This window comes from Rhinichthys klamathensis, unplaced genomic scaffold (assembly GCF_029890125.1).
Source record: "Rhinichthys klamathensis goyatoka isolate OS25496 unplaced genomic scaffold, OSU_Roscu_1.1 h1tg000161l_1, whole genome shotgun sequence".
In the NCBI taxonomy this organism is placed as follows: domain Eukaryota; kingdom Metazoa; phylum Chordata; class Actinopteri; order Cypriniformes; family Leuciscidae; genus Rhinichthys; species Rhinichthys klamathensis.
Genome location: NW_026606695.1, coordinates 2,493,801 through 2,510,040, shown reverse-complemented (window position 1 = coordinate 2,510,040; position 16,240 = coordinate 2,493,801). Strand labels below are relative to the sequence as shown.

The 16,240-nt window shown below is 38.9% G+C and overlaps 1 protein-coding gene across 2 annotated transcripts in view; it reads left to right on the top strand.

The window, feature by feature from the left end:
* Nucleotides 1-15,992, top strand: part of col4a6 (collagen, type IV, alpha 6) — a 138,987-nt gene extending 122,995 nt beyond the window's left edge. For both annotated transcript variants that reach the window (XM_056258933.1, XM_056258932.1), the window contains 6 exons: nucleotides 802-900; nucleotides 1,006-1,158; nucleotides 1,263-1,379; nucleotides 4,763-4,954; nucleotides 5,174-5,460; nucleotides 14,949-15,992. In XM_056258933.1, coding sequence (XP_056114908.1) covers nucleotides 802-900; nucleotides 1,006-1,158; nucleotides 1,263-1,379; nucleotides 4,763-4,954; nucleotides 5,174-5,460; nucleotides 14,949-15,209 — 1,109 coding nt within the window. In that variant the 3' untranslated portion in view covers nucleotides 15,210-15,992. The remainder of the gene's footprint in view (nucleotides 1-801; nucleotides 901-1,005; nucleotides 1,159-1,262; nucleotides 1,380-4,762; nucleotides 4,955-5,173; nucleotides 5,461-14,948) is intronic.
* Nucleotides 15,993-16,240: the final 248 nt, after the last annotated feature.

Sequence of the window (16,240 nt, the reverse complement as noted above, 5' to 3'; positions counted from 1 at the left end):
AGAGGTTTTAAAAAAACTATTTCAGAATAGTACACAAACATCAATGTCATGAAGACATTTCTATTTTTTTTTCCAAAGCATAGATTAAGTGGAGAATGCTAATGGCAAAATGAATACCTATGGTAGCTGTGCTAATTAACGCTTTATGGTGATGTATTATAATCATGCCATGATGCAGGCAGTGTTTAAATTAATCCAACATAACATGTTGTCAACTATTCATTGATGTCAACTTTGTTATTGTAAACTTATTGTAATCTAAACGCGTGCAGAGAGCGCTCCATTTAAAATCAATAAAAAGCTGTCAATCATCTCAGTTCATTGCAATCTGACAAAGTTTTGTTATAATCAATGAAGCTGTCTACACTGCACAATGAAACTCTTACTTGCATCATGTCTACACTTCGTTTGTTATAATGAGAGGATTCACAAGCGTGCAGAACTTATGAGTCAGCACTGAAGAAGAACTCTGGTGTTTTTGAGCGGTAAGTGTATTGTGGCTAAATTAAACAACTCTGATTGGCCACTGCGTTCAAGAAATCAACAGGCATGTATGTGATTGGCTTTATTGCTCAACGCTGCAAAAACACGTAAATAGAAACCCTTTGAGCACAAACACAAATACATACTGGTTCAGTTTCGCCAATATGATATTATTACAGTATCAACTGAGGGTGCTCTTGCTTTCGTTTAAGGGTACTTAGCACCCCGTAGAACCGGGCCTGCCTCTCGTGCAGTGCCCTCCCTAGGCTTTGGGAATTCATTCATTTTTGTGCTCTCTTTTTCATCTGGATTTACAAGGGCAAAGAGGTGACCCTGGCTTTAGTGGTGTACGTGGACGACCAGGGTTCCCGGGAGAACCAGGAGATAATGGCAGGAATGGACCCAAAGGATTAAATGGTCAGTAGATTACAGTGCATTTTATATATCTTGAAAATCGTTTTGCACAACAGTAATAATGTAAATCATAAGCATTCTTGAAACATTTTCTTATCGTCCTCTCAGGCGATTCTGGTCCTAAGGGAGCTCCAGGTCCTGTTTTGTTCCCACCTAATACAAACCAAAGAATACCATTTGGGGATCCAGGCCCACCAGGTCTTGATGGGTTTTTTGGTCAGGCGGGAATACCAGGCCTGCCAGGCACTCCAGGGTTCCCAGGTGAGTGCTTTTTTCCTGTCTTAACATAAGATAAGAAAAAAATATTAAACTGAAAGTCTGATCAATTATACCTTTTAACTTCAATTCCTCTGAAATTCATTTAGGTCCCAAGGGACTCAGAGGGCCATTGGGTAGACCCGGTCCAGTTGGTCCAGCTGGATCTCCAGGAACTTTAGGTGACCCTGGAACTCCAGGAACCCAAGGACCCACAGGAAACCAAGGTACAAAGAATGTCCTTTACATGTTTTATATACATTTTGGAACAGTGGTTTTCACATGGTGGTTCACAGGTCACAGGTTTTATTTTTATCATGGACAAAAGGGAAAATAACAAAAACAGATCACAATTACAATAATAAAATATAACTAACCATATAGAAAAGGTTGTTTGTCTGTTCACACTTTATTAAGATTATTCTTTTATCCATGTTATTGCATTAAATTGATCAATATTGATTAATCGACGATCGATTAATTGTCGATAACACGTTTAATCGATAAACCTTATCGATCATCGATTAAGCAGGTTCATGCGCGTGCGTGCTGCTCAACCGCGAAACATGTAAGCGAGCGCGCCGGAGTTATGTTTGGGACTATTTTACACCTTCATCATGACTATAAGTTTGCGTGTGCATTCGCTGCCTTTTGTTTTGTGCAAATGTAAGTTGTAATAGTTTATTTTGTGTGCGCCTATCTATATCTGATTTATCTCATATTGGATGCATTTGGTTAAGAATTGACGCAGCGTGATCTTTAGCGCGCGCAGCTCAAATGGCAATGCACGACTAATAACGACTATTGGGACTGTCATTCATATTATATAACATTATAAAGAGAACAATATTGTAATAAAACATTGGGAATTATTTGGGTTTAGTTGCCGTGTCGCGTTGTTCCAGGAAGAGCGCGTCCACAACATGAGTCATTCTGAATGGCACGTAACTTAGTTCAAGTTCACTTTTGCATTCACGTCATTTTGTGCAGATATAATTTGTAATATTATGTTTATTTTGTATATATCTGATTAATCTCATAGGATGCGTTTCTTTGAGTTAAATAACGTGCTAGCAAAGTGCTCAACGGTTAAGTTATTCATTCAGCGCGCGCCGCTCAAGCAGAATGCACGACTAATAACGAGGATTAATTTGGGACTGTCATATTACATAACATGAGAACACTATTTTATTAAATCGGTGTGAATTCATTGGGTTTAGTTGCCGTTTTAAGTGCGTTGTTCCAGGAAGAGCACGCGTCCACAAGTCACACATTCTAACAAGCGCATCTGAGGCGGCGTTGGTGACACGTTGTATTAGTCGTTATATTTGATTATTAAATATTTAATTTAATTCAGGGCCTGAATTTCGTTTTGGAAAATGGGGGGGAAATCCCCCCTTAGATGATTCTCATGGGGGGGGGGGGGGGGGGGTTTGAGGGGGAGAAGGGCGGGGGGCATTTTTTCCAAACAAAAATTACATTTATCTTGCCGAAATGTTTGCACTCATTGCATTTTTACAATGGGGTAATATTGTTGTTAAGAGTTTACACAACACAAGGAAGTTTGATTTAAATTGTTTAATTAAATTGAAAAAAGTAGCACAAATAAATACAATAGAATAAAGATACAAATAAAGAGAAAAGTTTTTCAATGGGTCTAACTTCATATAGGCCTACAGAAACTGAATAAAGTAATCAAATGGAAAATAACACTGGGTAGTATTTTAGTCCTGAATAAATTAAATATAGGCTATTAATCCTGATTCCTTTAACTTAAAGCTATATTTTGTTGTTTTGACAACTAAATTAATGAGCTAGTGCACGGATCCTGTCTTCATTATGGCATGCGTTTTATGCTTATTAAAAGACAAAACCGACAATGTTTAGAGTATACTCACGAAGACCGAAATTGACACAATTTTGCGTGTTAAAGCAATATAATCCGCGAAAAATAACTTTTGTTACTGGCCAGCTGTTTTTGAGGCGGATTCTCTATGAATGTGCGCATAGAAAATCATCTCAGAGAGCGCACAAGCACTGATTAGTTTAAAATCGCTTGAATGTTTAAACTGGTAAGACTTAAAAAGACGTGCAAATGGTAAACTTCAGTCACGATGCACTGCTGGCCCGATTGTGCAAGTGAATATTCCGTCATGTCCCGACTCCTAAACGCGAGTGTGTCGCCGCAGCGTTGGATGCTTGCCTTGCACAACACATTTTGAGAGAAGAGATAGAAGACGCGGCACCGCTGAACACCCACGCTGTTTGTGAAATTGCGCCTGGCAGATAGTTGTTAAAAGAATTATTTGATTTTATAATCTGTGTGGATTACGATTGCGGGAATTTCCTGCATTATAAATGGGAGACCTGTGGGAATTATTAGAATTATGCGCAATACCGCAATCCCGCGCCGAAATTCGAGCCCTGTAATTTAATTATCAATCACATCGAAACATTTTACAATCCTACTAGCCCTTTATTTAGATTAAAACCATTCTCATTAATTTGGTGAGGAACATAGCGGTTTGAGCAGCATTTGCAGACGCTGTCATGCTGTTGGCCATATGCACTGCAGCAGACGCATATTGCAGTATTAAGGCTAACGATTAATCGATTAATTGATCGTTAATTTAAACGCCGATCGATCATGGGAATTTGTGAAAATTTACATCCCTAAAGACATTTACAATGTTACAAAAGTTTTCCATTTTAAATAAATTTAAAATAAATAATAAATTATTTATATATTATTTAAAATAAATTATTTTATTTGAACATTCTATTAATCAAAAAATCCTGAAAATAATCCATGATGGTTTCCAGAAAAAATATTAAGCAACACAACTATTTTCAACATTGATAAAAATAGTAAATGTTTCTTGAGCAGCAAAAAATGATTTCTGAAGAATCATGTGACACTGAAGACTGGAGAAATGATGCTGAGAATTCAGCTTCGCCATCACAGGAATACATTACATTTTATAATATATTAAAATATAAAACATATTTTAAATTGTAATAATATTTAATAATATTTGTTTTTACTGTATTTTTTATCAAATAAATGCAGCCTTGGAGACCTATAAGAGACTTATTTCAAAAATATGAAAAAATCTTACAGAGCCTAATCCTTTGAACGGTAGTGTACTGCATTTATATTTAGATATTTCTTAGCAATAAACAGTTTTGTGCAATAGACAATTTTGGCCTTGTGTGTAAAATTTGGATTCTGGTGCAAAACCAGATGAGAACCACTGATCCAGTGTATTTCTTTTGCCTGTTTACTCTGCACTGAAAAATACTTTTTGTCAGGTAACCTAAAATGTTCTTTATGTGGTCAAATCTATAATAATTTGTTTTATTCCAATCAAGTCATGTTATTTAATGACTCAATCATAGAAAAAAAGAAAAAAAAAGTTTTAACGGTCAGTTCAGGTAGACATTTCAGTAACTGCATATTTTTAAGGTATAAATTTCTGCATATTTTTAAGGTATAAATTTCATTAACGACAGTTTCAAGTGTGTAGGGCAACAGTAGATTTCACTATAGCGTTCACACATTTCTTCTCCTCCCTTCTGTAATTGTCTGCCAAATTCGCTCACTCCACAGGACCCCCTGGCAAGCCAGGGTTGCCAGGTCTTCCTGCTCCACTGGTGCGCAGTAGTGGTATTGGTTATACTTTGGTGAAACACAGTCAATCCATCCAGATGCCCATGTGTCCTCAAGGCATGACCAAGCTATGGGAGGGATACAGTTTGCTGTATGTGGAGGGGCAGGAGAAAGCACACAACCAGGACCTGGGTGAGACACTAGGGTTGCTATTATAAGGGCTTTCAATTGTTTAAAAGGATCATACCATTTTGAAAATTCTGTTTTGGAATAGAATGTTTGGAATTATATTGTTGTAGATAAGTTTATTGTGCACTGTGTAATATAGACAATTTTACATGTATGAACTGATGAGTTGATTTGCCTGACGCTCTGAAAGATCATTGAATTCAAATTTTCTCTTCCTCACAGGATTGCCCGGCTCATGTCTGCCACATTTCAGCACCATCCCCTTCCTGTACTGCACAGTCAATGAAATCTGCCACTACGCTAGCCGGAATGACAAATCCTATTGGCTGTCCACCTCTGCGCCCATTCCCATGATGCCTGTGGCAGATCAGCAGATATCTCAGTACATTAGCCGCTGCTCAGTGTGTGAGGCTCCATCTCAAGCAATCGCTGTCCACAGCCAAGATCTCAGCATACCGACCTGCCCTCAGGGCTGGAGAAGTCTGTGGATTGGTTACTCCTTCCTTATGGTAAAATTCAGTTATACCTCAGCCCACATGCACAATCACACATCACTGCATATTCAAATAAACAGAACTTACAGTGTAGTACACATACACATTAGGGATGCACGATGATATCGGGACAACATCGGTATCGTCCGATAAAAGCTTAAAATGACCATCATCGGCATCGGCCGATATGAATATTTCTGCCGATGAGTCTTGCCGATAGGGTGGCGTGTTTCCTATGCGCACGTGACGACCGTGAACGAAGCATGAGCGCCAGCAACTTAAACTTCCAACTAGGGGTGTGCCGTGCGTCTCACGGTTTTTGATGGTGGACGATTAAAATGTCTCCACGATCTGCTTTTGAAGAAAAATCATAGTATTGTGCATTCTATCAGTTCAATTCTGGCGCCTTCATCTCAACATACTGTACAACGCGACGTACATTCACATCACATGTAAACGCAGAGGTAGAGTTACACTCACGGGACACTGCAATTCACAAAAGTTCATTGTTTGCATGTGCGTCAAAGTCTTGCTAGTTAAACATGTCATTCACGTGCTGATGCGCTGTTCTAACATCCGCTTTTCTGAGCGCGTACACGCAACGCTCACAGGAACTAAAAGCCTGTCACAGCGCCTGCATACTGGACTAATCTTTCGAGTCTTATTGCGCTGATACTGTCAAATACACACAAGGTTTACATAAACAAAGTTGGTTATGTCTAAAGTGAAAGCAAACAGAGAAAATCTGCTTGTCAAATGCGTGTATATTAGACGCGTCGCGTTACTCGCGTGCAGTTCTTAAAGAGACAGTAATAATATTCTGCCGCTTGTCTTTAAAGAGATACTGCACCCAGAAATAAAAATTCGGTCTATCTAATGTTGTTTCAAACCTGGATTCATTTCTTTCTTGTGCTTAAATATACCATGGAAGTCACTGGAGTACAGCAACTGTTTGGTTAGCCACATTCTTCCAAATAACTTTTATAATTTCAACAGAAGAAAGAAACTTGAGAGAGTAAATGATGACAATTTAAATTTTTGGGAGAACTATCCCGTTAATGTTAATGAAACAACAAAACACAGAGGAAATCACTCACTGCTCTTGACTGAGAACATTAATAGAAGCTTTAATAAGCTTTTTTTGCACTTAAAAAAAAATACAAATATATCGATATCGGTATCGGCATCGGGCAAAATTTGTTTGAAAATATCGCCATATCGAATATCGGCCAAAATCCTATATCGTGCATCCCTAATACACATATATGTGTGAGATAGTGTTTAAACACTTTACAGTCAACAAAATAAGACATGTTGACAGTTAATACATGTTACACTTAATAATGTTTTCATATAAGCTGTTTACTGTAAATAAATGTAATACTTTATTTTTAAATGTTCATAAATTTGGAATGACGAAATTTTCCTTAATGTTGTGATAAACACTAGTGATCGTCTATCCAAAAATATGACTTTATTAAATGTGCTTGTGTACAATTCAGTTCAGTTCAGTTCAGTTCTCATTCAAACATGTTAAACATGAAGGAACGAAATTCGTTTCCCAGGTCCAGCAGCGTAAATACAGAATAAATAACAATTACAATTCTAAGATAGACCCTATATAAAACATATAAAACATAAACCTATATAAAACATTTAAATAGTCTTAACCATAATAAACAAATCAAAAACCATAAAACCACAATTAACCCATAGACATCATTAAAGTGCCTTGTGCAGTAGCAGCAATGAGCGAACAGAGGGCAGGAGGAGCTCTAAACCAAGGAGTTCATAAGCCTCACAGCCTCTGGAAAGAAGCTGCACGTTAGTCTTGTGGTTCTTGCTTTAAGGCTGCGCAGCGCAGTCGAAGTGCTCCCAAGCACTTGCTATGGTATTCCGCCATACATTATAGTTATCCACTTTACACGCTTCGAAAAGCGCAGCGTTTTATTTTGTGTCACCATTCTTGGTCGAGTTACACTACTTGTGTAACTGTATTTAAATAGGGAAAACGTGGAGGTGTTTGGTCGCTTCTCTGCTTGGATCCTAATGAATGAACTGGGCTAAGCTAAGTGCTAACAAAGTTTCGCCGCAAGACAGAGCGATTTAGTGAACGCACTGAGACGAGAGAGGTATGTATCAACTCGTCTTAGTTAAAGGGTTAGTTCACCCAAAAATGAAAATTATGTCATTAATGACTCACCCTCATGTCGTTCCAAGACCGTAAGACCTCCGTTCATCTTCGGAACACAGTTTAAGATATTTTAGATTTAGTCCAAGAGATTTCTGTCCCTCCATTGAAAATGTATGTACGGTATACTGTCCTTGTCCAGAAAGGAAATAGTGACATCATCAAAGCAGTCCATGTGACATCAGTGGGTTGGTTAGAATGTTTTGAAGCATCGAAAATACATTTTGGTCCAAAAATTACAAAAACTATGACTTTATTCAGCATTGTATTGTCTTCCGGTTCTGTTGTCAATCCGCCTTCACGAGTCCGCAGTGACGCTGCTGACGTAAGACGCTGCTGACGTGTATCTGGTGCGTCCGTGTATTCGGGTTCAAATAAATATGGCTGGGCAAAAAAATGCAAGTCTTCCTCTGTGTCGAAATCCTTAGACATGTTTGCGAAGATTGTTTTGTTTACAGTGTGTGTCTCCCCTAGCCTGGCTCCGCCCTCCTACGCACTTCCGCTCAATTTCATTTTCCTTCAGTACTACGTCTGGGACTGCTGTGTATTCTTAGGTTTCCAGAAATCAATTTTTTGTAGGACCAATCAGCGAATAGAGGGAGTGGCTGAGAACGATGACGTTGATGTAGCGCGTCAGTTTGAGTTGGAGTTCAGTAACGGCAGCGGAGAAAGACGTGAGAAAATCTATTCGGTCCGTTGTTGCAAAACTTCCGAATATACAGAAGTTAAAGCCGGAGCAAGATCAATGTTTGCTAAGTGTTGTTGGTGGCCATGATGTTGTGGCCCTCCTCCCCACGGGGTTCGGGAAAAGTTTAATTTTCCAGCTCACTCCGCTAGTGGTGAATGAGTTAGCTAAGGCGAACGATAGGGATGCAAAGCCTATAGTTGTTGTCGTCTCTTCTTGTTGCACTAATGGAGGACCAAGTTAGGGAGGCAGAAAGGTAAGGAGTTCGTGCTGGGCAGCTCGGCGTGCACGATGATCACTGTACAGCATTTGCGGCAGATCCGAAACGACCGCAGCGGCGTATTGTTAATGATTACACCCAGCTTCGACAGTTGACTGAATACATCACTGTTCTTAGTGTCAAATATACATTTAGAATTTAGAATTGTTCCTTGAACTCTTAAATTCGATGAACAAAACATGCAGCTCTCGTTGACAGACATCTTATTCTAAACATAATCCTCTGATCATTCGGACTTGTTTTTTTTTATTGCTTAAAACAAAACACAAGTAATAACAGAAAACATAATACAAAAAATAATAAAAAAACAAAACAAAAATAAAACAATAGGGGGATAATATAAAATAAACATTAACAAGTTAAAGGTATTGTAGGTAGAAATTTTATAAAAACCTTTTTTCCAAATTTGTTTAAACTTTCTATATATATCAATGCATAATTAAAATGTAAGTACTCTGATAAAAAGAGTTTAAAAATCGAATGTCTGTAGACCTCTCACGACTGTTTTAAAGACAGCTCATTATTTCCATTCACTCCACCCCCTCCCTTCTGGGCTCCTTCCAAAGTCACGCCCCAAAAACACATGAACTCGCGACTCCGACCGCTGAGCTGAAGACGCATTATTTACATTATTTACCTGAGACGAGCGGAGAGGAAGGAGCGCAGTGCATGTAGTGACATCATGTCAGAATCACATGTAAATAATAGAAAAAAAATCTAACTTTATCATTATGAAGATAAACAAATAAGATGTATTTTTGTACTCACTATCAAGCTAGCATATTGATATCGGTAAAGTTTAAAATATATTGTAACGTTCTCAGGCAAGGACGAGACGGTTTTGATAACAAAGGGTGTTTATTAGAGGCTGTTGTCGGCCACACCCCACGCCATACACACCCGACTTATAAGAGAACCGCACTTGAACCAGCGACTCGCTCTTCTCCCCTCCTCCTCCCCAGATTTCCCCATCACTCTCACAAGGGGTGGAGCCTCTTTCCATATTCAACTTGACAACGAATCAATCGAATCACATAAAACGAATAAAGTAAAACATTATATTAAATGCATCCTTATTTTGTAACTGTGACGATCGGCAGCTGTAGTGCCCTCAAGAGCCACTGGAGGGCACTCTCTCATTGTGTTATGTTTTCCTCATGGACTCATTATGTTTGATTATGTTCAGCTGTGTTTCATTATTGGTTATTGAGTTCCTGATTTAAGCCTGAGTTTTGCCTGTGTCCTTTGCGAAGTCTTGTTACACTGTAAGCGTGCATTTCTGAGCGTTATTCCCTGTTCTGTTTCTCCGTGTTTCCCTGGACTCTCGACCTCTGCCTGTATCCTGGACTGTTTGCGAACCTGTGCGGCCTGCCTCGACCTATGCCTGTTTACACCACGAGTTATGGGATTGCCCTTGTTTATTTGTGTGCCTCGTTTATGTTCAAGTTATAATAAAGTGCTGCACTTGGATCCGACCGCCTCTGTCCATACGTTACAGTAACAGAACAGCATTTTGAACACGTTACAATATATTTATTGATTCGCTAACGAGTTAGTTATCTATAAGGCAAAGCTAAAAACAGGTTGCATGATACACGTTTTTCCATTGCCATCATTTACACTGTGATGAAGATGAATTTCGTGTAACATTCATAACATATATGGTGTTCTGCATGTAAGAGTTTCCATAATGAAAGCATTGTTGACTCCGATGAGGACTATCTGATAATCACTCTCCAGAGACAAGTAAGTTAGCCTACCGCATCGTCAGCTCGTTGTTTATCCAAAGACTTTTTGTTCATTACCTTTTCTAGTAACGTTACTGTCTTCCTTTTTTGGCTGGTTTGCCTTCGCGAACTGCATATGTGAATTTTGATTGGTCTTTCTCTGCCATTGTTTTGCTATTCCTAGGTTCCGTGCCTCTTGAATTCCTCAAATCAAGCGGGTACGCGCAAGTGGGCAGGTCCTGTGTAGCAAAAGGGTGGTTGCCATGGTTGCGAGAGAGTGACAGTCGCCTAAGCAAATCCTTTGTTTCGTCCCGGAAGGAAATAATGAGCTGTGTTTAGTGCAGATTAAACGGTCTAGAGCAGGGGTCTCCAACACGTCGCTCGCGAGCTACCAGTAGCTCGTGGCCTGATTGGAGGTAGCTCTCCAAGGGGCCGTTCACATAACGTGTCTTTTGCCCGGTCAAATTCGTTATTTCAAATGTAGGCGCTTGGGCAAGCGCGCTCATAATTGAAGCAACGTGCTCATTTTTCCCAGGCGCAGCGAGATGAAAACGCCTCAACTTTTCAGAATGCAGCGAGCGCACCGCAGGTCATGTGACAAGAACCAACCATCAGCTTCACCCTTTCCGTAACAACATTGAAAGCTCAGTCAACATGAAGGATGGGGGTGCACCCAAACACTACGGCTGTTTTTCTCTTCTCCGTAAATAAATCTTGTAGCAGAGCTACAGCAAGCGTTTTCGGTAGAGGAAATCCATTAGCTACTAAAACTTCTTTGTTGTTGTGGAGAGCATATGGTTGCATAGCAACGACAGACGGCACGGGAAAATCGGACCGAATTTTATAAAAGATAAGCCAATGTGCATTGTAAGTGTCCGTAATTTATCTTTTTTGACTCATTCTTTTTATTAAAATGATTTAAAGGCTGAAATACGTGAGGTTTATCTTTTTATAAAACCTTATTTGTCAAAACTTTATTTGAACTTGTACATGTTAGTAGATAACATGTTGCAAGACACTCCTTTAAAATCTGGCCATCATTTTTAATGTTATTATTTTAATGTTTATTTAAACAAAAAGTGCATATTGATGCTATTTTTTGTTATTTGCTGGTTTTCGACATATAACTTGGTGAATTGATTTTATTTAGTCGTATGAAATGACATTTTCATGCCATTTCATCTCTAGTTATGATGCACTATAAAATCAACTATTACAGTATAATAATATAATATAATAATATGCAAAGTACAATTTTCTATAAAAAAATTAATCTCTGATTCTGTTCTTTTCTCTGACATTTAAGGGTGACATTTTTAGGCCTTTTAGGTCTAAAACAGTTTGGATAGCTGTTAATATGAGTAATTAGATTTAAGTATTGTATTACATGAGTAGCTCTCGGCCACTTTCATTTTTAAAAAGTAGCTCTCAAATGAAAAAAGGTTGGAGACCCCTGGTCTAGAGTCACTCGATTTTTATACTCTTTTTATCAGAGTACTTACATTTTAATTATGCATTGATATATATAGAAAGTTTAAACAAATTTGGAAAGAAGTTTTTTATAAAATTTCTCATAGAGTGAATGGAAATAATGAGCTGTCTTTAAAACAGTCGTGAGAGGTCTACAGACATTCGATTTTTATACTCTTTTTATCAGAGTACTTACATTTTAATTATGCATTGATATATATAGAAAGTTTAAACAAATTTGGAAAAAAGTTTTTTATAAAATTTCTCATAGAGTGAATGGAAATAATGAGCTGTCTTTAAAACAGTCGTGAGAGGTCTACAGACATTCGATTTTTATACTCTTTTTATCAGAGTACTTACATTTTAATTATGCATTGATATATATAGAAAGTTTAAACAAATTTGGAAAAAAAGTTTTTTTATAAAATTTCTACCTACAATACCTTTAAGAGAATTACATGACACTGAAAAAAGGAAAATAATTACAAACAGATAATGTTTTTAAGGCTTTTTTTGTTCTCAGACAACTTAATTGAAAAGAGGTATTTTTACAATTCTTTCACAAATATAAGAAAGAGAGGTTTAGCATTTAGATATTTAGATTTATGAATATGGAATTCGGACTTGTTTCCAGCCGGTTTCGGCGCATGACATACGTCACGACCACACGTTAGTGATTGGCTATGGCAGATCCTGAGTGACTCTGGGCAGATCCAATAGTTTTGAACTTTAACAGAGAACCCGCCTACAAGGAAGTAAACGTTTCTCAATGGAGCGAGGCCAGACTCTCTGTACAAATGAAATGTACGAGAGTCTGGTAGAACCAGGCTACGTCTCCCCCAGACTGTGAACGAAGCTCTTTCGCACCAGATAAAGCCTTGTTTATACTCGACGCGTCCGCACGAGCGCGAGTCTCCGCTGACTGCGCGCGGACCTCTCCATATGGACGAGGCGTTTATACTTGACGCGCTCGCCGTTGTGCTATTCTGTGAAACGACAGGGGGCGACTCGGAGTAATTCTCCTCTAAACCACCAGGAATCAGCAGTGAAGAAGTAGTTTGCCATTTATTAGTAGTTTATTAATTTCTGATTCATATAAAAAGAGTAATAAATGCAGTAGGTTTATTGTACTTTCACTGCATGTAAACTAGTAAACAACTGAAGCCTTATTGAAGAGTGTTTAAACCTTAATTTCATCAGCAGGGCTTACTTCTGCTATTGTAGGCTTATTTTGTAAATATAAGCAGTTACTTTAGAGTGCAAACTGGGTGCTTAATGTAAATGTGTTCCTATTCAAAAAATGAGAGGCTTTTATGGTCGCCCATCAATGCAAATGTCTCTGTGTATAGAAGGATCATAAACATGCTGATACAGACGCACCAGTTCGGCCAGATTCGGCTCGAAGTCGTTCATCTTCGGATGCGGCGCCGCGCGCGATGTTACAAAAAGTGCCGTGCACACCGCCAGGCGAAATGGGGTCTTGCGCACCCAACGCGCACGACCGCCCACACCGCAATGACGTCATTTTTGCCGCGCGCACTTCGCGCTCTTGCGGACGCGTCGAGTATAAACAAGGCTTTAAGGCCAATTTATACTTCTGCGTCGGGTGCGCGCAGTAGGTACGGCGTAGCATACGCACAGACGCGTACCATACGCCGTACCCTTCGCCGTAACCTGACGCGCACCTCCTCAAAAATGTAACTACACGTCGCGACGACGCGGACCGCAAGATCTGTGATTGGTCGGCTTGGTAGCATCGCGTTTCCTCCTATGCATTTCCGGCGTGTTCTTCTGCACCGCCCGCCATTTTTAAATTCTAAGTACAGCGAAACTGTTAAAAAAAAACTAAAAATTTACCTTTTCCACCTCGATAAGCTCCAACTCCAACATGATCTGCTCTCTTTCAGTCGCCATTGCTTGTAGTAACCTAAACTCAAAACAGCCGCGAGGAATCTTCTTCTTCTTGCCGCGAGGAATCTAAACACAGTGGAACATTAAAACCCTCCGCCGCCAACTAGCGTTTCGGCGCTGTACTGCACAGCAACGCAGACCTAAACGCAGAAGTATAAATGCTCATCACGCCGTCGCCTACGTGCGTAGCCTACGTCGTACACTACGGCGTACACTCGACGCAGAAGTATAAATTGGCCTTTACACGTCAGCAGCGTCACTCAACGCGGATTGACAACAGAACCGGAAGACAATACAATGCTGAATAAAGTCGTAGTTTTTGTAATTTTTGGACCAAAATGTATTTTCGATGCTTCAAAACATTCTAACTAACCCACTGATGTCACATGGACTACTTTGATGATGTCTCTATTTCCTTTCTGGACAAGAACAGTATACCGTACACACATTTTCAATGGAGGGACAGAAAGATCTCGGACTAAATCTAAAATATCTTAAACTGTGTTCCGAAGATGAACGGAGGTCTTACGGTCTTGGAACGACATGAGGGTGAGTCATTAATGACATAATTTTCATTTTTGGGTGAACTAACCCTTAAAGGGAATAACAGTTTAATATGAAAAAACCCTTTTTTCAATATTGATAATAATAAATAGTTTCTTGAGCATCAAATCAGCATTTTAGAATGATTTCTGAAGGATCACAGGAATAAATTACATTTTAAAATATATTCAAATGTATACATTAGTTATTTAAAATGTTATTATTAATATTTTATAATATTATTGTTTTTACTTTATATTTTATCAAATAAATGCAGCCTTGGTGAGCATAAAGGTCCTTGCACACTGAGTCCGAAATTTTCGCATGTTAAAAAATAAATATGACCTCACGTTGTGTCAATCACGTTTACATAAGCACTGCCTCCGAAACTTTCGTCCATCATACAAAAATTCGGATCGGGTTAAATTTTCTGCGTTTTTCGCATCTGTAGCAAGCGTTTTGAGAGGTGTTTTGACAATTCAGAGCCACCGAATGACGGATACGAAAAAACGCATATGAAAATTTCGGACTTAAAAGACTCAACAAAAAAAACTCAAAACGTTTGAACAGTAGTGAATATTTATCTCAATTATTTTTGATCAAGGTCTTACTCAAAGATCCTCCTCAATGAACAACGTTTTTTACAATGTCAAACTACCTACATATAACTTAATCATTTTTGTGTCTGTCCTTCAGCACACAGCCGCAGGTGCAGGAGGAGGCGGTCAGTCATTGGTGTCTCCCGGTTCTTGTCTTGAGGATTTCCGCGCCACTCCCTTCATCGAGTGCAATGGTGCCAGCGGAACCTGCCACTACTTTGTCAACAAGTACAGTTTCTGGTTGACCACGGTAGAGCGGGGCGAACAGTTCGTCCAGGGTCCTGCCCAGGAGACGCTGAAGGGAGATCTGTACCGCTCACGCATCAGTCGCTGTCAAGTCTGCATGAAGATCTTGTAGCTTGTGTAGATGCATGGCAGGAGACTTTAACTAAAAGAATGGCAGAAGAGATGAGATGAGTAGAAGAAGATAAAGGAAACAAACGTCAACTGACTGATTTGATTTCATGCCCTTGACAGTGGTAATATGAAGGGCTGAGGTGTGGCCTTGGTCAATTTGGAGAATATCGGGGTTGGAATGAAAAGAAGTGGAGGAAGAGATTTGTACTCTTTATCTGTTTATTATCAACAGTGGTGCTATGTTGAAAATATGATGTTGTATTTTTGTGTTAAAGCCTTTTCCTTAAGTTTTTAGTCATATTCACGGCTACCTCAGAGAGTGCATCCCAGACTCCCAGTGGATGGCACGGAATAATACACCCTTTATTTTTCAGATGAAGCCATGCAACGATAAAAACGATGCAGTCTTTTCATTAACCGGTTCTACTGCATTGTATGGATGATATGTTTTGGCTTCAGTAGTCTATATTGGTGCTTTCTTGACAATAATGTTAACCAGATCTTCTTGTTCACCATTCGGCAATAACGGACAAACCAGCACTTTGCAATCTACATAACCAAGTAAGATTGTGCCTCATGGTTGTCACTTGAAATGATTGGTCTAACCCCATAAATATCTTACATGAATTGCACTGAAGTTAAAAAAATATGTTCTTCTTTTACTAGATCGCATGCAGCTGATCTAAATTCATCTAGTTCCCTAGTGTGCTCAATGATTCTTCTATTATTTTATTGATGAGAACATTCCGAAATTCCTCAAACATAAATGATGAGGATGATTAATACCTTAAGGTATAAGTTTTCATCCTCAATAATTCGCACCAAAAATGTGTATAATATGTTTTATACTCATAATGTCATTTTTAATTTTAAAATATCTAATTTACTGTGTGCATTGGAGGTGATAAATAGAGTAATTTTGAGTTACCCAGTCTCTCAGAGAGATTGGTTGAAACATAACCACTATGACCATTTAGCCTTTCAGTCTCTCATTGGTAGCCCTGAGAATACATTTTCTTCTATTCGTGTTAC